Below are 10,000 nucleotides of genomic sequence, written 5' to 3' on the forward strand. Positions count from 1 at the left end.
GGGTCGTCTTGCACCTATCCAAAACGGCTCTCTGATTGGCCAGCTCGCGAGAACAATAGAAATTTTTCATGGAAAAATCGTCATCTATCCATTTATTACTATTTCCCATCCAAAGGAAACTCAATTTCATAGTTTAGTACAGCCAAGCAACTATTTGGACCCTCTTCGTCAGTTTATTATAAATTGTGCGTATCCTCTGTGTCATCCAGGTGTTGTGTGCCCTAGCTTGATGTATGAAGTAAAGTCAACGTCAGAGAGTCCTCCTTCGACGACAGCTATTGCTGCCAGTAATAGAAAACACCGGCTGTACCGAGTTTTCCGAGTGTATCGGCTGTACAGAGTGTACAGTAGATCCTGCAATTGCGTTGAAGTTTCTAATAGCGCGATAGCTAGCGAGCAAGCTCTCCATGGGACTCGCAAAAAGTCACGCGAGAGCAGCACGCGAAAGGAGACGCGAGTGCGAGGGACACCATACATGGAGAGCTTGCTAGCCGGCTAATACCACGTAGTGGCTTCCTCTTTTTCATGTCGCCAACGCCGTTGTAGTAATAGGCCTTTTGCATTAGTTGAGCACGTGATCAACTTTCGGTTAAAACGAAAACAGTTCGCTTTGGAAAAATTTGTTAGCACGAGCTGAAAGAGCATATTAAAATTAGGTATCCTGTCAATTTTCAACCGTATATCTCAAAAGTAGCGATTGTAACGGCCGCCGAAAATTATTAGGATTTGTATGAGAAAAAAAACTTTTGCCCCCCAGTCATGCTTGAATGGTTTTAAGGACGTTCGCGCCAAAATCTTCCTACGGTGAGATTTTCTTCATTTCTCGCCTAGAGTTTGGTCATAAAGTACTTACTCCAGAAATGTAAGCTCTCTATCCGTTGCAACCACTACCGGAATTCGATGGCACGAGGAAAGAAAATGTTAAAAAAAGATAACTTCTTACGGTGAGAATTTTTTCATTTCATCATATTTTGTAGATAATAAGTAAAGTAAGTGATTCATGATGAAAAAAATAGGGGTCACCGATGATCTGAACGAGTAAAATCGATGTGATTTTGCAAAGCTCTTGGAAAAGTTCGTTTGTCACCCTTTTGCGTGACCTGTCGGGCAAGGACTGGAACCCAAGAGAGGATCGATCGTTGAAGAGATGAAAGGTTTTTACCGAAAAAAAAAACCTTTCTCGAGCATAGCAACGAAGTTTTAAGCAGGGGTCATCTTCATTTGGTTGGTGTTTTGTATAATATCTCTCCACTGCCGTCATGCTCATCCTCTGGAGTGTGTTTTTTTTTGTGAAATTCAATCGCTGATTGTTTCCACGCAGGTCCGCACTATTCAAGCGGACGAGGACCAAAATACTGCTCAATTTTCACCAAAGTAAAGGAAAAGAACTTTAAAAACATGCATTCACTTTGAACTTAAGTTCGTAGGGTAATAAAAACATTAAAGAGAAACAGCCCCATTAAATTTACGCAACGGTTCGTCTTCGAGTTTTCCAAACTTTCAGCCACTAGTCTACTCGATCAGTTACCTTTTCCAGAGCTTTTCCATCCTCCCGCTCACTTCTCTTTGAAGTTTCATGATGATTCGGAAATAAATGTGCCATTCTTTTGCCGGCCTGGAATTTTTTCCTCGGCGTTTTTGTCGCCATGGTATTTTAACTGATGCTTGAAAAATTTGTATGAAAGTCAAGTAGACTAGTGCACGACTGATAAAACCTCGCGAATATCAGTCGTGCAGTAGTCTACTTGACTTTCATAAATATTTTTAATCAATTTTAACTGACCACAATCTTCTCTGATCCAACGGAGTGCAAGACTTATCGTCCACGGTTTTTGCAAAGGTTGTAAAACCTGAACTTCACTAATGCTCGAAGTAATGCGTGACATATTACAGTCGCGTTACCTGCGCAGTAACGTTGCGCACAAACAATTAGCGCGAACGTCCTTAAATAGAAATCCTTGTAAATTTCGAAATTTTCAAACTGTCGTGAATCATTTCCTTTAGCATTACGGACCTCAAATCTCCTTTTAATTTGAGCCATTAAATGCGTAAGAGAAAGATTTAACGATAGTTTAAAAATTTCGGAATTTACAAGAACTTGTATGGAAAACTACTCAAGTGTGACTGGGTGGCACTGTATTGTATAAGGTGTAAATTTCAATCAAGTTATATAACTTCTTTCCTTTTGATCACAGCTGCATATTTTATTTTTAAAAGGATCTTTATTATCCGATGTTTTAACGCTAAAGCCAGACCTGATAGAACAAATGGCGCTGTTGCTGGACAGGGAAAAGAGGCTGATACCCAACTGGAAGCACTTTTCCAATAAGCTGAAAGTGGACGTAAAAGTAATCAACCGCTTGAAGCAGTACGCTGACTTCAGTCCAACCATTCGAGTTTTTGAATACTTAGAGGCTACGCAGCCAAACCTGACCATTCAACAACTGAAACAGGCGTTTTTGGAAATCAGAAGGAACGACTTGTTTAGTCTACTGACAAGAACAGATTTGCCTGTCTAATTTCAGCATTGTTTTGACCCCCTGAACCACTCGAAACCACCCATAGGAATCCCTCAGGGGGGTACTCCGGATTTCAAGTGACAGGGACAGGGTTTGAAATTTTCGATTCCGGGATATTTTTAGGTAGTAGTAAAACTTGGCAAGTATATTTTTGGGTAGCCTGATTTGAGCAGGGACTTTCTTTGCTATTCAGAACATGATAGTGCCCTCGTATGCCGACAGCGTAGTTTTGCGATTGAAGTACATCCAAATTTGTTTTCCTTTCTGGAGATTTTTAAGGCTCAGAAATTCGGCATGGGATTTTTTTGGGTTTTGATATTTGGCCCCATTCGATCGTCCCTGTCACTTGAAATCCGAAGTACCCTCCCTGGGAAAAATCCTCGTCCCTTCTATCGATTGTGACGTCATCAGTTCTAATGGTCAAGTAGTAAAGAGATCTTTTAAACCATACCAAAATGAGCACGATTTAGTCGCGGACACCGGAGAAAAAGGCAAAACCTCATGTAACTTTGACCTAAAATTTTCCATAAAAATCATTTAAATGATTTTAAATGATTTAATGGGGCCTCCCAAGACCAGCAAAATTAAAAAAAAAATGAGGCAACAAAAAGCGAAAAAAGTGGGGAGGAGAGAAAGAGAAAAGTAAAAGTCAAGACTGCTGCGTCACTTTTAAATCCAAGAATTTATATACTGCTGTGTGATACGTTCTCGAAAGTAATGTTTTTAGTTTCTTGGTGTTGATTTTCTCAGCAGTAATGTGAATGTGACCTTATGGCGTCTCGCTTTTGCGCCAATTTAATTCTAGGCTCGACCGATATATTCATCGGCGGTAGAAGCGAGTGATCTTCTGTTCTTAAATGTTTGACCCTGGCCCGGGTTCATTTTTTTTTTTTCTTTCACTCGTTCTTCTGACTTCTTGAGCGTGTTTTGGTTTGTGGCCATGGTCAGTAGCTGTCCTCCTTGAACCTCTGGAGTTAATTCGTTCTCGTGGATGCTCTTTTGATATTTGATGCCGATGTCTTTAGGTCGCTTCTTTGTCGAGGCATTAAGATAATCCGACTCTAGATAAAGGTTTTAGACGTATTATTTGGTCAGGCAATTGTTAAAAAGAGTTGAAAGGCCTACACGACTCCCTTGTTCGTGGTCTGGTTTCTGTTGCCTTTGTCATAATTTTGCTCTCTTGAGTACATATTTGAATGGATGCCTCTTTTAGGCGGCTCCTGTAGTATTCATTTAGCAATGGTTAGGCTTAGACAAAGAACCTACATTTCCCTTCATTAAATATGATAGTTAGCCCAAACTTAGGCTGTTTAGGTTCTTAAATTGGTTCCTGGAAAAAAAAAAAGAGTATTTAGTGGTGTTCAGCTTATTCCTTGATACAAAACACTCACACCATTACATTGTAGCTGGAGTGATGAGGCATCTATGTCTCCAAAGAGGATCTTGAATGTTGACTTATTTGTCCAAGTGTACTGAATGTTTTTATGGATTTTAGAAAATAAAAACCTGTCACATATTTTTAGGCTCAATAATTTCTTGTGGGGCCAAGCTGGGAAATTTTAGCCTAACAGGTTTTTAAAAACCAGTTTCTTATAAGTTACAGCTTTTTACTCTATAGGTAAGATTACAGTGAGTTTAAATTTAAGTCTGTTACATTTGTTAACTAATTATCTTAGCATGTTCTCAAAGCTCAAACTAAGTAGGAACCTGCATGTCTTGCTCCAAAGTACTATTCATCAAGATGATCCAACTAAAAGTTTTGTCATATCTTATACCTTGAAATGAGTATTCCTTTGCAGCTGGTTATCTTTTACTTAACATTTACGCCTAAACGTTAGACAGAAAATTTAGAAATAGAGCTGCCTGCTAGAGAAGCCATTTAAACGAAAGACAAATTATCCACCCTCTCTCTGAGATGTTATTAGCAAGCAGAGAGGTAAACACAGAGAACCCAAACCTTTGGGATTGTTGTGGATTATTCCAAATCAAATTTTCAACAGAATACTTTAATAGACTCGTCGATCCTTTTAATTGCAAGCTTGACAGCTGTGCACTTTGTCAACAGCAAATAGAGTACTAAAGTGTGACGTCATGCTTCCATGGCAACCAAATTTTCTGTTCTAAACAAAGTTTGCCAAGCATAGCATTACAAGCGCGTTAAGCGTGGCTTTCGACTCCTTTTCAGTTTTGCGGCCTTTATTTTTACAGTTTCCCTTATTGATTGAACTGTAATTTTTTTTGGAACTTTGGATGACGTAGACGAATATTTATTCGTTTGAAAGAAGATCCTAATCGTCAACTGAGAAGACAAAGAGCCGAGGTGTTAGAGGTGAAAGATCGTGATGGTTCACTGCTTTGCTCCGGGCTGTGATCATCATTCCGAATCACATACTTGTAAATTCTATGGGTTTCCACATAAAATAAAGAAAAAGGAGGAGTACCAACGCTGGATTCGATTAATAAGGTAAGGTTAATTTATGGTTTGTCCTAGATCTTGTGTTATCAATTAAGTGGCGCTTTCGCGGCGTTTTGGTGTTTGGCTCGTGTTTTGATCTGTGATTTCTTTCAAGGACTGGTATCTCACAAAGTCTTTGCGATAGTATCTTAAATAATATTCTTGCATTTGTTCTGGTGAAAAGGAAAACAGCTGTGATCAGTGAATTACTCCCATGATATGCTTGAAAAACTCAGTAGACTATAAATACATACATTCATTCATTCATGCTTTAACTTGGAAACTGTTTACTACAGTTCATCACGAACGACTGCATTCTCAAAAGAAGAAATATCATTTCCCTTGGCAGTTTGACGAAGGGGAATTTTACTTTGTTCTAGTTCATCATTTTGTAGGCGATACTGTTGCTAATTTTAAATAAACAATATTAGAACACTCGTTTATAATAGCTTTAGATGTCGCACAGTACTGTAAAAGTGACTAACTAGTTCTACTTAGTGAGCTTATTTTGTTTATATAAACTTACAGAAGAAAAGACAGGGAACCAGGGAATCACTCCAGAATATGCAGTTGTCACTTCAGAGATGGGAAAAAGAGTGCCGGCCCAGAAATTTACACACGTAATGCTGACAAGTTGTTTCCATCAGAAGGATTTCCTCGAAAAAAGAAAAAACAGAGTAGTACTACACACAGCAGTGTACATGACATGGTGCAGGCCATTCGGGACAAAATGGAAGAGGAGGCACCTCCCTTGCAAGAAAAACCCTCAACAAACCAGGTTATTCTTGAAGCCGAACTTGACCTTGCAAAGAGGGAACTTGAGCAGCAGAGAGAAACTGCACAGTACCAGAGAACACATTATTCTGCATCAACTCTTACCACAGATATTCTTCGTATGGAAACTGGACTACCAACAAAAGAGGTTTTCCAGATTGTGGTAAATTATGCCTCTAGATTTAAGGATTCTTTGTCATACTATGCAGGTTGGAGAGTGGAGTCAATTATTTTTGAAGATCAAATTTTAATCACCCTCATGAAACTGAGACAAAACTATACTAATCTCCACATAGCTCAGTTATTCTCTTGTAGTGTTGCTACCATTTCAAATGTAGTTACAACATTTATTCATGTTTTACACGATATCTTATTTGATGATTTGATGACCACTATCCCTTCTAGGGAGAAAAACAAATTATGCTCTCCTTCGTCCTTTTCAATGTTTACTAGCTGTAGAATAGTCATTGACTGTACAGATATTGAAATCGCAGCACCCAGTCTTATGAGTCAACAGAATGAGACATATTCAAGCTACCGGGGCATGAATTCTTTTAAAGTTTTAGTCGGGGTGGCGCCCAATGCAGTTATAACATATGTAAGTAAACTGTATCCAGGATCAATTTCGGATAAGGAAATTGTCAAACAGTCAGGTCTAATGAACCATATGGCAAATGGTGACCTGATCCTTGCAGACAAGGGGTTCTTGATTCAGGACATTGTCCCAAAGGGTGTTTCCGTAAATATTCCTCCCTTCTTAGAGAATGGAAAATTCACTGCCAGTGAGATAAGGGCCACTAAAAACATTGCAAAATGCAGAATTCACGTCGAAAGGGCTAATGCACGGCTGAAGGATTTTGAGATACTAACCTTTATACCCCCCAAATTAAGATGTTATGCTGACAAAGTATTTCAAGTCTGTGCTGCCCTTGTAAATCTTCAGTTTCCACTGATAAAGGAAGGATGTGAAGGGGTAGAATTTGAGTAAGGACGTGCATGTAGTGGGAAAATTGAGAGAGTATTATTGATTAACATGTAGCTTTGATGCTTAGGGGAATAAGACAATCAATCAACCTTGATGTATTGCTTTTGTTTTCTTTAAGCCTGAGGATCAACTTTAAATTTCAACATGGCAGATTAAGCCCATCTATTTGACCTTTATGTTTAGAAAATAAGGGGGCATTCTCTATTTTTGTAATGTGTAGAATAGTAACAAAATAATAGAACATTTGTCTGAAGTCACATATTATGCAGTAGAGCCAGCATTTTCAGCTGTAAACAATTGCAACTCTAATCTTAAATGTTTTAGGAAACACAACAAGAATATTTGATAATTCTCTGAATAAAAATGGTTTTGGTTTCATTACTGAGCATGGAAGGTTGCTGTACTTGTTATTGTTTCAGTATTAAACTTGTAAAATGGGAACATGGTACAAACTTCCTGCTGGATTTAAACCTTGCAATAATTCTACAAACTATAGTTCTCCCTCAACAATTTTGGGAAAGAGGTGTTTAAAGTAAAATTCCCTTAGTCTGGTAAGGTTTTCTTCCCAGGATGGATCCTTCTTGATTTCAATAATGACACACCAATTATTTGTCCAAACAACAAAATAACAATAATTTCGTTTGGCTAAGTACATTTGCCCTTGCACTTGGTGCCAGTAGACATGATTCCTTTTTAGCGAGTATGACCCGTCCTCTTTTTGCTCCAGACAAAATGTCTCACTTTTCAAAGCTTCCTCAATACTCGCATTTCTGAAGGTATAGGAACACTTCGCCTCTAGAACATGGTCTTCACCCACGAATCCATCAGGGGAAGCTCCAAGAACGCCTGATTCGTCAAGCCACACCCCTGTCTCAGCAACTTCAAGATGGGTTTTGGCAGTAAATGTTTTGATGGCTTCAGCCTCATTTGTGACTCCCCATGCCACAGCTTTGACACGTGAAATGTCATATTCTCCCAAGAGACGCTTAATAAGGGATGGGGTGACCCTCTTAGCATTGATGACGGAGCCAAAATTACTTGCAGTCAAACGCCCCTTCCTCACTAAATGCCAGGAGGGATTGTTTCGCTGACCGACAGTTAAAGAACTGATTTGATTTACAATTTCTTGCTCTACCTTTAATTTTCGTTTGATAAACTCAAGTTGTTCAGCAGCAGTAGATAAGGTGAGAAATTCTTCGGAAAAAATAACCTCTTCCACTGTTGAGACAGGTAGATCCCCCAGTTGTTTTGGCTCAGGGCTTAACAGCCAGCATAGGCCAGTGAACTTTCCATACGCTCGGAGCTCTGAATACAGCGCTTCTCGATCTCCTTGATTTGGTTGTCGGAGTAAGGCTGTATATCCTGGCTTTGCTGGAGGAAACATTTCAGCAATAGATTTCCGAGAAATATCAGGTGCATTCCGTTTTTTCCATGAACACTCAACATCAGTCCGACTCCAGTTATAAATTCCGTAGATGAACAGAGCTGCAGCATGGCTGCATTTATAAACTCCCCGAGGACACTCGCACTCGCTCGATTTAATCGCATTGTTTTGGTCAAGGTATATCTAAAAAGAAAATTATAATACACAAAGTTTAACAGTAGTTTTCTATAAGCTTTCTGCTCAATGTTGGCCATTTACCGCATTTCACTTACCGTCACATTATACACTTTTTTCTTCATACTAGCGTGAACTTGTCCCTTCAAAACACCTTGACTTGCACTAAAGCTTTCCACATGGTTTGATTTGAAGTGATTTTCACCTCTTGAAACGGATTTATTCTCATTTTCGAAGAAAGAAAGCAGGGACGCAATTGTCAGCACCGACATCTTGCTTCCCGTGCGTTTGTTTAGAACAGAAAATTTGGTTGCCATGGATGCGTGACGTAACCGCTTTAGTACTCTATTTCTAGCATAGATAATCTTGACATTAGCTGGTTCGATCAAAATAAAGTTTTTCATCACCGAAAGAATCTATTTTAGCATTTTACAAGACTTTCACGTTCTGGAAATTCGAAAGTAAAATGACTAAAATATACAGTGTTATAACCTTAGGTATAAAAATGAATTGTTCGATCGATCAAAATCGTGTCAAATTTTAATTAGCATCAAAAGTGGGACAATATGCTTTTAATACAAAAGTGCCGCTTCCCCGTGCCACTCGGTGTAAGTAAATTTATATGTTAAAACAAGGTCGAAGAATATTGCTTTCCCCGCTTTATAATTTTCCGTTGCACCGAGAGGCAGAAAACTTAAACCAAGCGAAAACCTCTGCGATAAACAGTGTGTGCGAGTTCAGATTTGTTTCGATCAATGAAAACGCGCCCGAAACGGTAAGCAACATCTTCCCTACAACGAGGTGCAAGCTAAATCAAATTTATTCCTCTCCTTTTTAATTTTCTATTGTGTAGTGCTATGTTGCGTTTAACTTGAACCATGCATGAAAATTCAAGGGTGTCTAAATGTTTAAACCCGTGGGCAAACCGAATGGCAGCCAAGCTGTAGAACACAATCGTGTCGATTTATAGCACAAAAAGGGTCTATGCGTTTTACAAAACTGCCGCTTCCGTGCAACTCGGTACACGTTAATTTATATACCAAAACAAAGCCCAAGAATTTTTCTTCCTCTGCTATATAATTTCTTGTTGCACCGAGTTGCACGAGACTTTGAACTAAACATAAAAGGAAAAAATTACAATTTCGCTGTGGCTATATGGCCGGTGACCGGTCAAGGTTTTCAAAATACTAAATGGCCGGCAGTTCTATATTCTCAGTAAATTTCACAAAATCGAAAGATTCCAGCTAATCTAAACTATCATATGTCGATTTAGAAAAGTCAAGCGATCCTGAAATGCTTTACAGATCACAAGTCTAATGTTTGGTTTACGCTGGGCTCAGAGGAGGAAATCATGTTTTGTGACACACGAACATCCAAAGACTCGTGACCAACAAAAATATAATATAGAAATCCCACAAAACCGGCCTGTTTGATTAGCTGGAATTTTTCGATTTTGTGAAATTTACTGAGAATAACGGACTGCCGGCCATTTAGTGTTTTGAAAACCTTGACCGGCAGTCGAGCTGCAAAAATTTCTAAGTCAGTGTCACAAAACATGATTTCCTCCTCTGAGCCCAGCGCAAACCAAACACTAGACTTGAGATCTGTAAAAAGCATTTCAGGATCGCTTGACTTTTCTAAATCGACATATGATAGTTTAGATTAGCTGGAATCTTTCGATTTTGTGAAATTTACTGAGAATATAGAAC

The 10,000-nt window shown here is 38.9% G+C and overlaps 2 protein-coding genes and 1 long non-coding RNA gene across 3 annotated transcripts in view; 2 read left to right on the plus strand and 1 right to left on the minus strand.

Moving 5' to 3' along the window:
* Positions 1–10,000, plus strand: part of LOC138040979 (uncharacterized) — a 239,894-nt gene that overhangs the window by 22,603 nt on the left and 207,291 nt on the right. The window lies entirely within an intron of this gene.
* On the plus strand, positions 4,593–6,759 carry LOC138041319 (uncharacterized). Its single transcript, XM_068887094.1, has 2 exons — positions 4,593–4,983; positions 5,503–6,759. The coding sequence occupies exons 1-2, from the start codon at positions 4,862–4,864 to the stop codon at positions 6,734–6,736; spliced, it is 1,356 nt and encodes a 451-aa protein (XP_068743195.1). The 5' UTR covers positions 4,593–4,861; the 3' UTR covers positions 6,737–6,759.
* LOC138041320 (uncharacterized) lies at positions 6,832–8,617 on the minus strand. Its single transcript, XM_068887095.1, has 2 exons — positions 8,390–8,617; positions 6,832–8,300 (listed from the first exon to the last, which is right to left on the minus strand). Exons 1-2 carry the CDS (start codon positions 8,606–8,608, stop codon positions 7,224–7,226), a joined length of 1,296 nt encoding a protein of 431 aa, XP_068743196.1. The 5' UTR covers positions 8,609–8,617; the 3' UTR covers positions 6,832–7,223.

This window comes from Montipora capricornis, chromosome 3 (assembly GCF_036669925.1).
Source record: "Montipora capricornis isolate CH-2021 chromosome 3, ASM3666992v2, whole genome shotgun sequence".
Classification (NCBI taxonomy): domain Eukaryota; kingdom Metazoa; phylum Cnidaria; class Anthozoa; order Scleractinia; family Acroporidae; genus Montipora; species Montipora capricornis.